This window comes from Typopeltis vanoorti, chromosome 9, assembly GCF_054136105.1.
Source record: "Typopeltis vanoorti isolate ZY-2024b chromosome 9, IOZ_Tvanoo_1.0, whole genome shotgun sequence".
NCBI lineage: Eukaryota > Metazoa > Arthropoda > Arachnida > Uropygi > Thelyphonidae > Typopeltis > Typopeltis vanoorti.
In genome coordinates, this window is record NC_143557.1 from 65,473,493 (window position 1) to 65,493,551 (window position 20,059).

The window sequence follows — 20,059 nt, forward strand, 5'->3', positions numbered from 1 at the left end:
CTTGTTCCAGTAAATTATTTCCTCCTTCCATTCTATATTCCTGTAATTAAAGCAGCCTCCCATCAAGATCAACTTTTTTTTACATGCCCAACCAATTTAGTATTCTCTACAACTCCGTTCCCAAGCCCGGATGAGAACGGAGGTGGGTGTACTTGTGGCTAGCAACCACAATATGTAAAAAAGCATATTGCTACAGAAACCTCGACCATTGTTGGAAAACTGACACAAAACCTAGAGGGGAAAAGTACTGGGGAAAATGAAACAATCCAGTGAAAGCCCCATTGAGGAAGCTGACAGTAAAAAAAGTAGAAAAACCCCCAAGAAAAAACCTCTTTAGCCCAAAACTTCTAACCAAAATTGGATGCTGGAATATCAGGACTATGTAAGAAAGCGGAAAAGCTAATTTACTAACCAGAGAAATAGACAGATACAAAATAGAAATACTAGGTCTAAACGAGACAAGATGGAAAGGTAGTGGAGAAATCCAACTAACAACAAACAAATACATTTTATATCCTGGAAACAAGAACGAGGATGTTCTTGTTGAGAGGCTTATACGCTGGTTATACATGATAACTAATAATTAAGGAATGGACAGCGTACACTAGAAATATAAATTAAATAAACTTTAATATATACTTTCCGATATTTTGGCAAACGTCACGTTGCCATCTTCTTGGGAACTTATTACAAAGACACGTGCACACAAGTACTACATAACAGCAAATGAGAACAGAAGCTAGGAAGTTAACGTTTTCCTAAAGTCCTGATGGTGCCCCCTGGTGGGCTATATTGGTAGTTCTTGGCCTTTGGGCTGAAGTTCTTCTGATAAATGTTTCCCAAATTTGGGGCAGTCTCATGCATCCAAATTTATTGAGGTTTGGCATGTTCCTAAGGGCTGAGGCCGATTCCATGAATAGTCTTTCATATTTGAACTTGCTGCGGTGTATTACTGTGGCTTTCTTCCATCTTATTCTGTGGAGAGTATCCAGAGTGGCTGTACTTGTGAAATCGGATGTAATCCTTGTGTTCTGAAATTCTGATATTTGCTGTCCTGTCTGTTTGGCCAAAGTAGGACAGTTTACAGCTGCAAGGGACCTGGTATACATCAGGTAGGTCTAGGGGAAGTGGTTGGTCTTTAGTGGAGCGGATAAGGGATGCCAATTTTCTATGTGGTCTGTAACAGGTGGTCAAGTCATGTTTTTTTAAGATTTTGTTGATTTTTTCCGAGGTGCCTCGGATGTAGGGAATGGTGATGGATCTAGAATAATCTTTTTTGTGAAGGGGGGGGGGGGGAGTGGTGGGTTGTGGATAACTGGGTTAAGTATTTTTTGGATTCTTTTGGGGGGGGGGGGGTAGCCATTGGCTGAGAAAGTGTCACGGATGTGATTTAGTTCAGTAGTTAGGGCTTGATCATTAGAACAGATTATTTTTGCCCTGTTGAATAGTGTCTTAATAACTCCATATTGTTGTGAGGGGGGGTAATGGGATTGTTGGTGAATGTATCTACCTGCATGGGTGGGTTTTCTATAAACTGAGAAAACCAAGGTTCCATCAGGTTGGCGGGTGACTAGTGTGTCTAGGAAGGGGAGGTTATTGCCCCAAATTTGGGAAACATTTATCAGAAGAACTTCAGCCCAAAGGCCAAGAACTACCAATATAGCCCAGGGGCACCATCAGGACTTTAGGAACACGTTAACTTCCTAGCATCTGTTCTCATTTGCTATTATGTAGTACTTATGTGCACGTGTCTTTGTAATAAGTTCCCAAGAAGATGGCAACGTGACGTTTGCCGAAATATCGGAAAGTATATATTAAAGTTTATTTAATTTATATTTCTAGTGTACGCTGTCAATTCCTTAATTATTAGTTATCGTGTATAACCAGCGTATAAGCCTCTCAACAAGAATAATGATCATCCATGGAGATCTTTGCATGCAAGGCCCGCCATTACAACAAACTGAAGCTCAAGTTATCCAGACAACTTAACCATCTAGCATTCCTAAAACGCTGCCGGGATAATCAAGTCATCCCTAACTGTGTTAAATTTAAACACCGCTTCGTCTCACAGAAAGCTCTCCGTATCTACAACCGGGCTACCCAGGCTTTACTTCGGGAGCAAATTACCGCTACATGGGGTTCCCTAGCCGACATAAACAGAGCTATATTAGCGCTAGAAAATGAGCTTTCACATACGCTTAATCACGAGCTTTGGTCAGTCCTACATGACATCTTGTACGGCGGCTAATAAAGAATTCGAACGTATACGGAGCCGACATATCAACAAGTTTGATAAATTAATAAAGAACTTGGCGTCCAAACCTAAACTACAAACCAACACTGTAGTTAACCTTTCGTCAATTAACCTGAAGCCTGAAGCACTCAATGCTCTGTCACGTGGTCACAACTTCGGCATTGCTCCTAAGAAATTACTGGCTGAGGAATTAATGATCCAAATTGAACGCAGGATTCGCCACCTCCCAAACCACATCGCCAACGATATCAGATTGGATGTAGCCTGTGTTCTCACAAAAGCAAAGCCTCCGAAATCCAACTTATCCATTAGTGAATACAAGTCACTACAAGAATTGAAGAGAAACAAAGAAATAGTGATCACCAAAGCGGATAGGGGGAACGCCACTGTGGTACTCAATCTTAATGACTACACAGGAAAGCTCGAGGCCTTACTATTAGATCAATCCACTTACCACCCTATTGAATATAATCCCACCAACTCTCAAATTAGAAAACTCCATAGGCTCCTTAAGGAGGTCACTTTTTGGCCTGTGGAGATTACCAACAGACTGAAACCCTATAACTCTAGATCCCCCCGCATATATGGGCTCCCAAAAATACATAAAGATAATGTGCCATTACATCCCATAGTGGATGGCATTGACTCCCCCACTTACAAACTAGCCAAGCATTTAGCCAAAGTGCTCTCACACTATACTGGCAACACACCATCACACATAAAAAACTCAGCCCACTTCAAAGCCAGTATAGAAAACCTCACACTCCAACATAATGACATAATGGTCAGTTTTGATGTCTCCTCCTTATTCACGAATGTCCCCCTCAAAGAAACCTTAGAGCTTATCCAAGCTAAATTTCCTCCCGATATCTCAGCCCTATTTCAGTTTACAATGAACTCAGGCTATTTCGTTTGGCAGGAAAAATTCTACAAACAAATAGAGGGGACAGCCATGGGTTCACCACTTTCCCCACCCTTGGCTAACTTCTTTATGGAGACTTTTGAAGAGAAAGCCTTAAACTCAGCCCCACAAAAACCTACCATATGGCTTCGCTACATTGATGATGTGTTCGCTATTTGGCCACATGGCCCAGATTCACTCCTCTCCTTCCTAACACACTTAAACAACCAACACTCTTTTTCCAGGGTGAACTTGATTCACCCTGGAAAAAGAGCAAACAATAACCTCCCCTTCCTAGACACACTAGTCACCCGCCAACCTGATGGAACCTTGGTTTTCTCAGTTTATAGAAAACCCACCCATACAGGTAGATACATTCACCAACAATCCCATTACCCCCCCCTCACAACAATATGGAGTTATTAAGACACTATTCAACAGGGCAAAAATAATCTGTTCTAATGATCAAGCCCTAACTACTGAACTAAATCACATCCGTGACACTTTCTCAGCCAATGGCTAGCCCCCCCCCAAAAGAATCCAAAAAATACTTAACCCAGTTATCCACAACCCACCACTCCCCCCCCCCCCTTCACAAAAAAGATTATTCTAGATCCATCACCATTCCCTACATCCGAGGCACCTCGGAAAAAATCAACAAAATCTTAAAAAAACATGACTTGACCACCTGTTACAGACCACATAGAAAATTGGCATCCCTTATCCGCTCCACTAAAGACCAACCACTTCCCCTAGACCTACCTGATGTATACCAGGTCCCTTGCAGCTGTAAACTATCCTACTTTGGCCAAACAGACAGGACAGCAAATATCAGAATTTCAGAACACAAGGATTACATCCGATTTCACAAGTACAGCCACTCTGGGCTTGCAGACCACGCTCTGGATACTCTCCACAGAATAAGATGGAAGAAAGCCACAGTAATACACCGCAGCAAGTTCAAATATGAAAGACTATTCATGGAATCGGCCTCAGCCCTTAGGAACATGCCAAACCTCAACAAATTTGGATGCATGAGACTGCCCCAAATTTGGGAAACATTTATCAGAAGAACTTCAGCCCAAAGGCCAAGAACTACCAATATAGCCCACCAGGGGGCACCATCAGGACTTTAGGAAAACGTTAACTTCCTAGCTTCTGTTCTCATTTGCTGTTATGTAGTACTTGTGTGCACGCGTCTTTGTAATAAGTTCCCAAGAAGATGGCAACGTGACGTTTGCCGAAATATCGGAAAGTATATATTAAAGTTTATTTAATTTATATTTCTAGTGTACGCTGTCAATTCCTTAATTATTAGTTATCAAGAACGAGGATGACACACATAGCAAAGGTGTAGCTTTCATGCTAACAACAGATGCTAGAAGAGCACTAATTTAATGGAAACTAGTTTCTGAAAGAATCATCAAAGCTAGATTTAAAACTAAATACAGAAATGTAACTATAATAAACATATATGGACCAACAAATAACGCAAAAATAGAAGAGAAAGAAGATTTCTATCATATGCTGCAAAAAGAAGTAGATGAAGTAAAAAGTAAAGATATGCTTTTAATTATAGGTGACATGAATGCAAAAGTAGGAGATAATAATGTGGGATATGAACGAATAATAGGAAAAGAAAGTTTAGAAAACTGTAATGAAAATGGGGAAATTCTAAAAGATTCTTACACTTTCAATGACATGATTATATGAGGAACCTTATTTAAACATAAAGACATCCATAAACAGACTCAGATATCACCTGATAAGAAATCCAAAAACCAAATAGACCATATTTTAATAAAGAGAGACCTTAGAGAACCTCTTTGATGGATGTAAAAAGTTTGGAGAGATACAGACCTTTACAGACCACTTATTGAGTGCAAAAATAAAAATGAAACTAAGAAAAATAAAACCCCATGGGGCTTGTGACTCGCAGGCACGGGCATGGCTAACCCGGGGTCCCAGAGCTAAATATGATCTATTTCAAAGCTTTTGGTCATGCTTTTCTCTAACTCTTCCACTTCCTGCTTCTACTCTCATACTAACATTCTTCCTAATGAGGATGCTTTACTTAAAACTTTCTGTCTCTTTTCTTGCTTACTAACCCCCAGGAGGAGGTCCTCCATTCTCCTTGAAGCTATTAGAGTACTCAAGGGCTAGGAATGTTTCCTCCTCTTTCAACTAACCACTAATAGTTATAGTAGTTATAGTAGTTAATACAAGCAGCGCTACTTGTATTAACCTCCTATAACATACATGTTACAATACTGCGATATGGAAGGCAAGGGGAAACCACCACATTACATTTCCAAGTAAAAGCAGCAATGGAAGTTAAAAATGAAATCAAGATTGGCGATGGAGCCTTCACTCAAGGTGTCAAACCCGGCAGGAGAAGTAACCGGGCTTCTCAGGTCAACAGCCAACGAAATCCTGGTACTTATTCAAAAATGAAGACAAGAAATAAGCTGAATATTGGAACATGGAATGCAAGAACACTGCTAGAACCAGGTAAAATAGAAAATGTGAAAAAAGAAATGGAAAGACTTGAAATAGACATTCTATGCATTAGTGAGACGAGATGGGAGGGACAGGATGATTTCTGGAGTGGAGAATTTTGGATAATATATTCAGGACAAAAGAAGGGCGAGTCAGGTGTTGCAATAATGCTTCATAAAAAAGTTGGAAAGTTAATCACTACAATAATTAACCATACTGACAGAATCATGGCGATAAGCATTCAAAATGAACCAGTAAACCTCAATATTATAATGGTCTACATGCCAACATCACAACATAGCGATGAAGAAATAGAAGAAGTTTATGAACAAATAGAAGAAATCTGGAGCAGCTTTAAAGACAGAGACAATACAATAATAATGGAAGATTGGAATGCTATAGTGGGAGAAGAGAGCAATGATAATGTTTCAGGAAGATTTGGTCTTGGACGTAGGAATGAAAGAGAGGAAAGCAATTAATAGAATTTTGTACACAAAAACAGTTAGTTATAGCAAATACACTATTTCAAATTCCAAAAAGAAGAAGATACACCTGGAAAGCACCTGGGGATTCAAATAGATATCAAATAGATTATATACTGGTCAAGAAAAGATACAGAAACCAAATAAAAATTTGCAAAAGCTATCCAGGTGCTGACATTAGCAGTGACCATAACCTTGTCTTAATGAAAACAGAACTGAAACATAGGAAACAAATCCAAAGATACAAACCAATAAGATGAAACCTTGAAAAATTAAAGAGTAAAGTAAAGAGAGGATACCAAGAGGCAACTGATCATAACATTCCAGAAAACATAGTCAAAATAATATTGAAAACCAATGGAATATGATTAAAGAGTTAATTACAAATTCATCAAATCAATTATTGAAATATGCAGAAAAAGAAAAAATAAAACATTTGATAACAGATGAAATACTTCACCTTATGGATTAAAGAAGAAAATATAAAAACGCTGTTAAAGAAGAAGATGTGGCCAAATACAAATATATAAAAAAAATCAAATTACAAGAAAATGTAGACAAGCCAAAAAAGAATACCTGGAAAAACAGTAATAACATAGATGAATTATTTAAAAAAGAAAACAAGAGAAAGCCTATAAAGAAATTAACAAACTGACTTTCAAATTTAATAAGAACAGCAAAAACCATCAAAGATGAAAATGGAAAATTACTAATAGAATCTGAGGCCATATTAATGGAATGGAAGAATTATATCTCTATAATGGCGACGAACTTGCTGTCAGCATAGCAAATCAAAATGAAGATAATCCAGGACCCCCAATAATGTGAGAAGAATTTGATAAAGCACTGTCCGAAATGAGTAAGGGAAAAAGTCCGGGTGTAGACAATATTCCTATAGAACTGCTACAAAATCTAGGTGATGAGACAAAAACCTTACTCTATCAATTAATAGCCCAAATCTATGATAGAGGAGAAATACCAAAGGAGTTTATGAAATCAACCATAATACCAATACCAAAAAAGAATAATGTAAACAAATGCAGCCAATTTAGAACAATAGCTTTAATCCCACATGTTAGCAAAATTCTGATAAAAATTATTCAAAATAGAATTTATTCAAAAATAGATTGTCTATTGGATGAAGACCAATTTGGATTCAGAAAGAATAAAGGAACAAGAGAGGCAATACTCTGTTCATCATCATATTCCTGCCATGTACCCTCAAGGGGTGTACAGGATATCACAGTATTACATGAAAAAATTACATCATTACTAACTTCCTATCTACAATTTTCCTCCAAATCAGTCTGTTACTTGTCAAGACTCCAACATTATCAGATCTTATATTTCTATCGTCTAAGGCACTTTGTACCGTATCAATCCACCTATATCTTGGTCTTCCTCTGGGTCGTTTTCCTGCCAACCTGGCAGAGAACACTTGTTTTGCTAATCTTTCTTCGCCCATTCTGTTTAAGTGTCCATACCATCTTAGATTAGCTCTGCTAACACATTCCTGGATGCTGACAATGTCAAGTTCTTTCCTAATATCCTCATTTTTAATATGATATTGCCATTGATGCCATCTGTTCACGCCTCTAATCTTTCTCAGGACTCTCATATCTGCGGTCTCTAGTCTTTGGTCAAGTGTTTTACTTCTGACCCAGCTCTCAGATCCATAAGTTAAAACTGGTTTGAACACTATCTTGTATACAGCTAATTTAGTGTTCCGACTAATTTCTTTCTTATTCCATATGAATTTATTCAATTGACTTCCCACCATACCAGCTTTGCTGATTCTGTTGTCTATTTCTATATTAAATTTACCATCTTCAGTAAAAATCGTGCCTAAGTAGCTGAAATGTTTTACTTGTTCCACAGGTTCTCCATTCACAACACAGTTGACATTTTCAATGATTCTGCCTATTTTCATTGTCTTTGTCTTTTTATTGCTGACCTTCATACCATATCTGTTACAACAGCTATTCAATTTAGTCAGAGAATCTTGCAGACTTGTAGCGGATTTATTTAGAAGTATAACATCATCCGCATAAAGCAAAGAGCTGACATTAACAGCTCCAATTTTGATATCAGGTTTAATACCACATTCCTTCATAATGTGATCCATATAGATAATGAATAACAGAGGGGATAATGTACATCCTTGTCTCACACCAGATTTAACATTAAACCATCTTCCTGTACTTCCTTCAATTCTAACTGCTGACTTACAACTCAAATAAAGACTAAGTATTGCTTGATATAATGCCCCATTGACACCATATAACTGCAGTATATTGAATAGCTTCTTTGTTGTATTCCCATGCTTTCTCGACTATTTGTCGTAAAGTGAAGATCTGATCCTGACAGCCTCTATTTGGCCTGATTCCAGCTTGTTCTTCACCAAGCTTTTCTTCCACAATTCTTCTCAACCGTTTCTCAAGTATACTTGCATATATCTTACCAGGAACACTCAGTATGGAAATACCTCTGTAATTCTCACATTCAGTTTTATTTCCCTTTTTATATATGGGTACTATGAGAGCTCTACTCCAATCATCGGGAATTCGTCCCTCTGTCCAGGCTTTCTGAACTATGCAGTGCAGCCACTGTAAGACTTTTATACCACCATACTTCAGCATTTCTGGTTGAATATCATCTACTCCTGCTGCCTTTCCACATTTCAAGCCTTTGATGGCTTTTTCTACTTCAAGTATGGATATGTATTCCTGACTGCATGCCTGGTCAGTGTTTTTTACCTCTGTGCTGTCATCACTGCCTGTTTCATTTAGCAGTTTTTCAAAGTAATTACTCCATACTTCAAGGATATCTTTTTCTCCTGTTTTCATGTCACCTTTATCATCTCTAACTCCTTTTACAGCACTCTTTCCTCCATTCCTAAGCTTCTTCAACAACCTCCAGAATATTTTGCCACCTTCTTGATATTTATTTTCTATATTCTTGCCAAAGTCCTCCCATGACTTTTGTTTAGCTAGTTTTACACAGTGTTTAGCTTTCTTACATTTGTCTCTGTATTCTGTAAGAGTAAAAGCTGACTTATTTGCAAGGAACTTTTGATATGCTTTCTTCTTTTCTTTCACTGCCTCTTTAACTTCCTGTGTCCACCAGGGAGTTCTGATTTTTTTATCCTTGCACACAACCTCACCACATGCCTCTCTGGCAGAATCAATCAATGTTTTCTTCAGAGTTTGCCACTGAATCTCCAAGGTTTGATTCATTTTCTTTTCAATAATCTTTCTGTATTTTAGTCTACAGTTCACATCTGAGAGCTGCTCAACTTTTATTCGCTTTAAAACTTTCTTACATGTTATTCTTTTCAATATGAAATTCAATTTTATCCTGCTCAAGACTAAATAGTGATCACTTCCAATTTCAAATCCTCTGTACACTCTGGTGTCCTGTACCAGGGAGAAAACATCACTATCAACAATAACATAGTCAACGAGACTTTTCTTATTCCTAGCCTCTTCTCTCCATGTGAATTTGTGCACATTTTTATGTTGGAACATGGTGTTAGTAATAACCAGTCCATGTCCTGAGCAGAAATCCAACAGATATTTGCCATTATTATTAGCTTTGCTCTTTTCTCCAAATTTTCCCAAAATATTTTTGTATGTCTCACAATCATTTCCTACTCTGCTATTTAGATCCCCAACAAGGACCAACTTTTCCTTTTTCATTGTGTCAGTTGCTTTTTCTAAAGCCTCAAAAAATTCCTCCACTTCTACCTTAGTAGAACCTTCTGTGGGACCATAGGCACAAATATGTCTCATTGTCCAGTTCCCCATTCTCATATTTGCCCATATTACTCTACTTGAGACTGACTGCCATTCAAGAAGATTAGCCTCATATTTTGTGTTGAATACTATGGCTACTCCTTCTTTTCCTTGATTGTCATTGCCTGAATATAACGTTTTGTATTTATTGCTCAGAAAGATCTCACCAGTTTTGGTCTTTTTTGTTTCAGTCACCCCTATTATGTTGATCTGGTACTTATCTAATTCCTCAGCTAGCTCCATTTCTTTGCCATTCAGGCTTCTTATGTTGATAGTACTGATCTTTAACTCTGGTGATGTTGAGTTGGGGTTTGTTTTCAGATTTGTTCCAGTAGCTGACTTTTCGCTGTTCGCCCTGGTTCCCTGGCAAAAACAACGGGGGCCTTGTTTAACCGGGCGACGGCCCAGCCAGCATGAAATTTTGTCATGTTGTACCATCATTTTTTATTTTGGTTTAACCAATAAGAATACAATTTGGTCGGCTAAATCCCAAATTGCCAGCCCATCCTCGTTCGTTCAGTATCAAAGTAGATACCCAACAGGGTGCACCACGAGAAGGTGAGGATTGGACATTAGGTCAGAAGCCCTGGTCGGTTCTCCGCATTCCTTTAAAGGCTATGTGGAGGTCTCCTCTCAGTTATACAGCTTTGACCCTTAAGCACCCCCCAATACTCTGTTTAAGAACAATAATAGAGAGAAGTTAGACCTTAGTCAAAATACTTACATTTCCTTGATTTAGAGAAAGCGTTTGATAAAGTAAACCAGTAAATACTCCTAAATTGTCTAATATCAGCATGGATTTGAGGGATAGGAAAATAATTTATCAAATTTACAAAATTCAAAATGGACGGATTAAAATCAATGATAAGGAGAAAATAATAAATATAAGTAGTGGAGTAAGACAAGGATGTATACTTTCACCACTTTTATTTAATTTATATATTGAAAAGGCAAGTCAGGAAACTAAAGATAAAATAAATAGTGGCATAAAGATAAATGGTGAGCAAGTCATGTGTATAAGATTTGCTGATGACATAGTCCTTGTAGCAGAAAAGAGAAGAACGTTAAAAACAATGCTAGAATTACTAAATAATAATAACCTTGAAAAATATAAAATGAAAATTAGCAGAGATAAGACTAAAATCATTGTTACAGGCAAAATCCCTATCAATATAGAGCATATAGACATCAGCAGGGAACAAATAAAACAAGTGAAAAGCTTTAAATATTTAGGAAGCCTAATAATAGAAGATGGCAGAACAAGAAAAGACATAAGATCAAGAATAAACAACGCAAAAGCCCAATTCTCTAAGATAAAAAGCATTTTAACAGGAAACTTCAACCTACAATTGAAAAAAAAATTAGTAAAGACATTGATATGGAACATTGCACTGTATAAATGTGAAACCTGGATTCTAGGCAGAGAAGATATAAGAAGATTGGAGGCTTTTGAAATGTGGTGCTGCCACCGCATGAACAAAATAAAATGGACAGAAAAAAAATCAAACCAACAAGTCTTGAGAGAGATAAACGAAACAAGAACTCTAATTAAATCGATCAAAATTAGAAGGGATAGGTGGTTTGGACATATACTTCGACATGATGGACTTGTGAAAAGAATAACTGAAGGCAAAATAGAGGGAAAAAGAAGAAGAGGCAGACCAAGGAAAAGCTTTCTTGACCAAGTCAAAGACAGCACGGGTTTGAGGAGTTACCAGGAGGTTAAGAAGAAAGCCAATGACAGAGCAGAATGGAGGAAATTGCTGCTGAGCTACCAGTCCCAAGACTGATGCAACTGATGAAGAAAAATATTTAAAGGCAAGAACCAAAGAATTAAATACAATATATCCAAATTAAAAAACAAGGATACAAAAGACAAATATAAAGTAACATTAAGGAATAAATATGGAAGCCTTATAGAGCAACATAAGGAAAATAGGCATCGAGGAGAACTGGGAAAAAATAAAGAACATATTTAATAATACTGCTGAAGTAGTTCTGGGAATTACAAACAATGGATCTCTGAAAAAAACCATCAATTTATGTGAAGAAAGGAAAGCTTTAAGAAATACGCTTCTGCAAAGTACAGAAGAAAATGAAAGAAATAGGATAATCGGAAGATACAAGCTTAAAAATGGGCAGGTAAAAAAAAAAAAAAAAAAAAATGCAAGGAAAGATAAGAGATTTCCTGGAGGAAATGTGTAAAGAGGCTGAAGAAGCAGCAAGTAAATTCGACTCAAAGAGATTGTTTGAGATAACAAGAAAATTAGCCAGGAAGAGTTTTAAAAGAGAAGGACCTGTAAAAAATAAAAAAAGAAAAAGGAAAGTTACTCACAAACGAAGTGGACACAGAAAAAGGATGAGTAGTACATTTCCAGAAATTTTAAAGGGAGAAATAGAAAACCTAGAACAAGAAATACCAGAAACACCAGAAGAAAAAGAAACACTTAAAATAAATACAGGAATTATAATTAAACTAGAAATAACTCAGGAAATAAAGAAAACAAAAAATAATAAAGCTGCTGGGAGTGACAATATACAGGCTGAACTACTTAAAACAGATATAAACACTACTGTTGAAATGCTACAACCCCCTATTTAATGAAATATGGAAAAGGAGGAATGGCCAGAAAACTGGAATACAGGACTGCTGGTGAAACTACCAAAAAAAGGAAGATATAAGACTTTGTAAAAAGTAGAGAAGGATTCACTTCTAAATGTTGTAAAGTATTTACTAGAATATTGTTAGAAAGAATGAAACAAGAAATTGAAACCAAATTGAGAAAAGAACAGGCTGGGTTCAGGCCAAACAAATCTTGTATGGACCAGAAAATAGCATTAAGAATAATTATTGAACAATCAATAGAGCAGCAGAGCAGTATATTTGGGATTCAATGACTTTGATAGCATATTCGATAGCATAGACAGAAAAACTATATGGAAGTCAATGAAGCACTATGGGATTCCCCAGAAAATCATTAATATAACAAAAAACTCATAAAAAATACAAAATCCAAATAATAAATAACGGCAAACTATTAGAACCATTTACAACAAACACAGGAGTAAGACAAGGATGTATACTCTCCCCGACAATTTTTCTGATTGTTATTGATTGGGTGATGAGGAAAACATCTGAAGAACTGGCATTCAATGGGAATGGGCAAATAAAATCAATGACCTGGATTTTGCAGATGATATATGCCTTTTGGCATAAAAACATCAACACCTCCAAATGAAAAGAGATAATTTAAATCAGGAAGCAAATAAATGTGGACTGAAAATAAATCAGAACAGGATTAAAGTAATGAAGATAAACCCCAAACAAGAATTAGACTTTGAAATACTAGGGAAAACACTGGAACAGGTAGATAACTTTGTCTACCTGAGAGCAGACATTAGCACACAAGGAGGAACCACACAGGATATACAAAATAGAATCAGGAAAGCACAGATTGCATTCAGTATGATGCAATCTGGTGGTGGTGTGAATTGTGTCCACACACCTTGTGGACACAATTCCTTTGCAATCATTAAGAGTACTCCTCCCCCCCCCCTTTCACTTTCCTATCCTTCCAGAAATTTGTATACCCTTCCATTTCTATTCCTCACATCATCCTCATACAACCATGTTTCATTTATATCGATTATCTTTGAGCATACTGACTCAATCAATGCAACAAACTCAGCTCACTTATTTCGAATTCACCTTATATTTGTGTAAACATAACATAAACATAACAATCCCTGTATCTCTAAGGCCATTCTACCAGCAAGTTTTTCAATGGGTTAGAAAAGAACATGGCACAGTACCAGTCAAGAATGAAATGGACAATTTTTAAGTTTTGATAAAAACCAAAAATGAAAATAAATAATTTAAATCAGGAAGCAAATAAATGTGAACTGAAAATAAATCAGAACAAGATTAAAGTAATGAAGATAAACTCCAAACAAGAATTAGACTTTGAAATACTAGGGAAAACACTGGAACAAGTAGTTTCAAGTCTCAATGAAATCCAAACCGGACAGAAAACATGGGAAAAGACCACAAACTGGAAAAGGTTAAGAAACTTTGGAAAAAGAAAAACATGGTGAAATATGCTACATGGAACATTAGAAGCATAGCACATAAAGAAGAATTATATAAAATTTTAAATGACAAAAATATAGAAATTGCAGTTCTTACAAAAACAAAAAAGAAACTTAAAGGAACAAAAGAAACAGCTAATTACAATATCATATATATAGTGGAGTGGACAAACAAATAAATGCAAAAGCTGGTGAAATTTTTTGGATCCATAAATCAATTAAAGAAAAAATAACTCATCATACATACTAGAATGAAAAAATATTAGAAATGCAATTAAAAATTAAATAAAGAAAATAACAGTTGTTGGAGTGCATGCCTCTGAAGAAGGAAAAGAACTTTTACAAAGAGTTACAAGGAATATATGAAAAATTAAATAAAACAAACCATATACTTATAGCCGGAGATCTTAATGCCAGAATAGGAATGAAAAACATTATCAACAATATACAAAAATTTGGAGAACCAACAGTAAACAAAAATGGAAAGCGACTCATTGATTACACAATATATAATAATTTAAAAATAATGAATACATTTTACAAACATAAAAATATACATAAATATACATGGTGTGCAAGAGGACAAAAATCAATAAAAGACTACTTTATAGCAAATGAAAAAGCAGCAAATCGCTTCCTAGATGTTAAAGTTAGAAGAGGATTAGAAATAGACACAGATCACTATTTAGCGTAGGCAAAGCTAAGGTTTCCACCTAACTGGCTACAAAAAAATGAACAAACTAGAGAAACAAAATCTAATTACAAAGTACGACTACTAAATGATTCAAGTATAAGAAATTTATACCAACAGAGGATTAATAGCTACTTAGAAAAAATACACGAAAATGAAAACATTGAGAAAGAATGGAATAATATAAAAGAAATTATTGCATCAGCAGCATATGAAAGTCTAGGAACACACAAGAAATATCATAAAAATAAAAAATTACATATATGGGACAATGAAATAAAAACAATAATTGAAAATAAAAAGCTAGCTTTTAAAAGATAGTTAAGTAGCAAAAAACAAGAAGATGAAATTGAGTATAAAAAAAGACGAGCAATAGTCAAAAGAGAAACCAGAAAGAGACACAGAGAAAGCTGGGAAAAATTTGTATCATATCTAGAAAATAACATATACAAAATAAGACCCAATGCATACAAAATACTAAAACACATGAATGCAGATATAAAAGAAACTACAAATATAACTTGTGAAATAGATGTAAAAGAATTCTTGGATTACTTTACAGATCTTTGGACGGATAATACTGGCATCAAAAATAATTACACCAAAAAACTTACAAAATACTTTAAATGATATAATAACAATGAAAGAATTAAAGGACAACCTAAATTTTAAAAAATGGCAAATCAGCAGGAAAAGATGGGATAAACTGTGAAATGTATAAATTTGCTGGAAAAAAATTTCATCAAAGATTATTAAAATTTTTAAATAATATATATACACAAATGGACAAATATCAATAGAATGGAATACAAGTATAGTAATACCTATATTTAAAAAAGGGGATAAAACAAACCTGCTAATTACAGAGGTATTAGTTTATTGAATACATGCTACAAAATATATAGTAAAATACTTAATGAAAAACTGAAATATACAGTGAAAAAATATTATTAGAATGTCAAAATGGATTTAGAAAAGGACGCTCTACAATGGATGCAGCTTTCTGTTTAAAACTGCTTATAGAAAAAAGAAGAGAATTGAATTTATATATATTATAGAATAAATATACCTAATATTTTACTACATGCAATATTGAATATGTACGAAGATAATGAAATAAAAATAAAAATAAATGAAAAAATGTCTAAAAAACAATCTATAAACCAAGGATAAGACAGGGATGCCCTCTGTCTCTAACACTTTTCAATATTTAAATTAATGAAATATTAATACAGGGGAACACCTTAAACAATCCAGGTATAGAATTCCAGGAATAACAAAATAAATACGCTATTATTTGCAGATGATCAGGTAATAATATCAGATAAGAAAGACAATTTACAAAGAGCAATATATAATTTAAACGTTATAGTAGAACAGTTTGGAATGAAAATTTCCATAGATAAAACTAAAACAATGGCATTTTGTGGACAAACTCCAGTTAGAAATAAAATAGTTATTAATAATAAAATAATAGAACAGATAAATACTTTCAGTTATCTTGGATGTGAAATATCATGAAGGAGAAAAAGACAAAATTAAAAACTTCAAAATTTTCACAGATTATAGGCCTGATAAACAGAACACTCAATTCAAATATAGTACAAAAAGAAACACACTTGAAAATATAGAATACTTTAGCAGTGCCCACATTATTATATGGCAGTGAAACGTGGGCAATAAACAAACAAGATAAACAAAGAATAAAAACAAGTGAAATGAGATTTGAGAAGACTGCAAAATACACATTATTAGACCAAAAAGGAACGAAGACATTTTAAAAGAACTAAAAACAAAATCAATAGAAGAAAAACTAAACAATTATAAACAAAAATGGATAGAACATGTAAACCGAATGGCCAACACCTGATATCCTAAACAAATACTAAAATATAAGCCAATTGGAAAGAGAGCTGGAACAGACCAATATGGTCTATACCTGCAATTAACGTTATGATGATGATGATAAAAACCAAATAAGCCTGTTTCCTGGCAGATAATTTTACACAAAACAACATGCGTTTGGATATGATTGATTACCAATCATAATATTTAAAGTTTTTTAGACTGTGGAAAGGAATAATGAACTTTTTTTTTATATATTATGAATGCAAGGATAGTAAAAATAGATAAATAAATGCCATATTAAAAGCTAAATACACACACACACAATTACATTTTTATTAAACGGCCAGAAACTACTACCAAAAACAGAAAATTGCTGTTACCACCAAAAATCAAAAGCAAAACTAACCCCAAAAGGTCAACTGACAGTAGGTCAAATGTTGTATATGATTCAATGTATTTATAAAATTAAATTTTTTAAAAAAATGAATTTTGAAATTCTACAAATTTGATAAATGCTTGCTTTTTCAAACAAATGCAAAGATCAAGCTGACTACTCAAAACTTGCATGATGAATTACTAAAGCTCTATTCTAAAAGACTGCACTATGTCAAGGAGTTTCATTTAGTTTAAAAGCATTTTTACTCCAGAATCATATATTTAAATATATATATATATATATATATATATATACAGTAAACCCTTGATTTAACGGACTAATAGGTTCTAAGGGGTGTCCATTAAATCGAAAGTCTGTTAAATCGCGAATTTTTTTTAAATAAAAATATCTGTAACATTCATTCATCATTCATCAAACATTCATCAATATTAGCACTATAATAACAAAAAAATTGTTTTGCACACACTTTTAGATAAGTTAATGTTCGATGTTCAGGGCCTTGATTTAAGTAATCCTGCTTTGAAAACACTATCAAGTTTTTTTTTGAACTTTTGAATTCTGCTGTTTTTTTATAATTAACTCCCTAAAATTACGAAAATGTGTGTAATAAAACTGCCGCAGAAAGTCACGCCATGCGACAAAAGAACAAATTACAGTGCGATTGGTGTGATCACGTCCTAATCATTTGCCGAACATGTTTTATGAGCGGTGACTCTTTTATGTCGGCTAAATTACTACAGTGTTTTTCCAACAAATGATGGAAAGACACTGTACAACCTATTTGCCAAACTTTGTTTAAAATAACAGGAAATTAATAACAAAAATAACCTGTTAATTTAATTATAAGTAAATCTTGGTTAAAAGCATTTTAAACTTAACAGGGTATTAATTTTCACGTGACATACGGACTGACTGGAAATTTTGTCCGTTAAATCCGAAGTCCATTAAACGAGGGTTTACTGTATCAAAATAATGTTTTATTCTACCAACCTCATCTACAAAATCACCCCGAACATCAGAATTTAATTCGAGAAGTAACTGGGTTGCCACTTGAGCTCGTGGCTGAAAATATAATAAAAAGATTATAACTTTAAAATGACCACAATTACACATACAATATCACTGAAATAAATACTTCCTGGTATAATTTAGTTCTGATATAGAAAAAAGCATACTAATACATGTATAATTCATGGGTAATTTTATTAATGAACTTTAAAGAATTTCTAACGAGTTCTATAATTAAATTTAATCCCAAAGCAAAGATTGTAAATTGTGGAAAGATACTGTATATCAGTCACTGTGAAGCAGAACAACCAATATATGTCTCCACAAAACCCAAACAAATGACTATTCTAATCCTTTGAAAAGAGAGTGGTAAACCCAGAATGAAAAAAAAAAAAAAAAAACATATCCTCACCCAATGGTATCTTATATATATATACAGGGTGGTTCAAAATTCCACGTACAAACTTTGGGGGGGGGGGGGTAGAGAACATCAAAATCAACCATATTCACATAGGAATGCATGACTGGAAACACCACCGGAAGGTACTAACAGGGACACAAAGATACAGAAATAACACAAGGCAGTAAGTAGTGTAAAAAACTTTATTAGGCTGAACAGTTCAATAGTAGTTGAATGCATAATATCATAAACAAGGTGCATGTCTGGTGACAAAACACTCGCAACCACTTCTTGCAACCCAATCCACTTATTCACCACTTGCAGCAAAAAACATTCCTCATCTTTGTTAACCACCCACTTATGCAGCTTCCAGAGATGATCCCTTGTTCTCTCCCTTCTTGTTGTGTATTGAAAAATCAATACAGGACTATCAATCCTACAAAAACCTTTTCAGCAAAATATATGTTTCTATCATATTCCTCTTTTCTGCCTATCAACTACACTGTCACCCACATATTTTCAATCAATTCTCAGAGGGAGAATCCTACAGAGTTATCATCTTGGTCACTCATTAATCTCTGGATTCTCTCCATCAGTTTCTCCAAGAAACCTAGGCAATGAAATCTGTGAACAACAGTCAATATGTGGCTGTATCAAAATCACACATCTTGACTGTCGTTCACTGGATAATAACCTCACTATTTTTGTACTTGTAAATGCATTGTTTAACAATGAAGTAATACTCTGAGATAGCTGATCTGCTTTTGCAATATTTCCTCTCAGCTTCTACATTCTGTCTGGCATAACCCCAAATCCCTAACCTCATCATTTCCAGAAGTCCAGTTTTGTCAATGTAATAATACAGAGCATGTAATATTTTTTCATGCCAAAGTGCATAACCTTACAATTTACCAGATTAAACTGGCAACCATTATGCATAATCGGTTTAAATCATTCTGTAGAATCTCTACCTCACACCTTTATTAACTATTGCACTCCACAATTTTGCATCATCAGAAAGAATTGGATATTCCCCTCAAATCATATCATTAATATACTTTGTATATTAATGATATACATTAATAACCAAAGTACAGAGCCCTGCTACACACTACCTACTTTCTCGAGGATTCTACTCAACCATATAAGGCTAACATTGGTAGAATTAGGAAAGACTAATCATGAGAAAGAGAAATGATTAGTATACTGTTACAGAATTAAAATCAGACATGCTATTGATGGAAAAGATAATGGGACACGAGAAAAGAAAATTATACCCTCATTTCATTATTATAAGAGCTGGAACTTGGTTAGCTGAGAGGTGAAATCATAGAGTTGGAAAACGTTTCCAGGTTAAAGTAGGAGGAATGTAATAATTTATGCACAAATAGAGCATTTCAAATTCTAGTAATTCTAAGGTGCACTTACAATTACAATTAGAGAAGTACAATTGGAGCTTAACTGGAAGAATAGATGAAGATAACTAGGGAAAGAATTGAAACAAATTATAGTAAATCAAAAGATTTACAGGAGAACAAATTCTGTGAAATAAGAGATTTGTGCTTCTTGTGAGGGTGGTTAGTAATTTAAAGTAAAGGAGATTGAATTAAAAAAAGTAAAGAAATAATTATAGACAATCAAAAAAAAAGGTCTGTGTTTCATATCATTCATGATCAAACCCGTTTAGCATAGAACT

General features: G+C 34.6%; 1 protein-coding gene across 2 annotated transcripts in view; it reads right to left on the bottom strand.

Annotated features, from left to right (window-relative positions):
* Positions 1-20,059, bottom strand: part of APP-BP1 (Nedd8-activating enzyme E1 regulatory subunit APP-BP1) — a 316,563-nt gene that overhangs the window by 247,495 nt on the left and 49,009 nt on the right. For both annotated transcript variants that reach the window (XM_090398384.1, XM_090398383.1), the window contains one exon: positions 17,946-18,017. In XM_090398384.1, the coding sequence (XP_090254510.1) occupies positions 17,946-18,017 (72 nt within the window). The remainder of the gene's footprint in view (positions 1-17,945; positions 18,018-20,059) is intronic.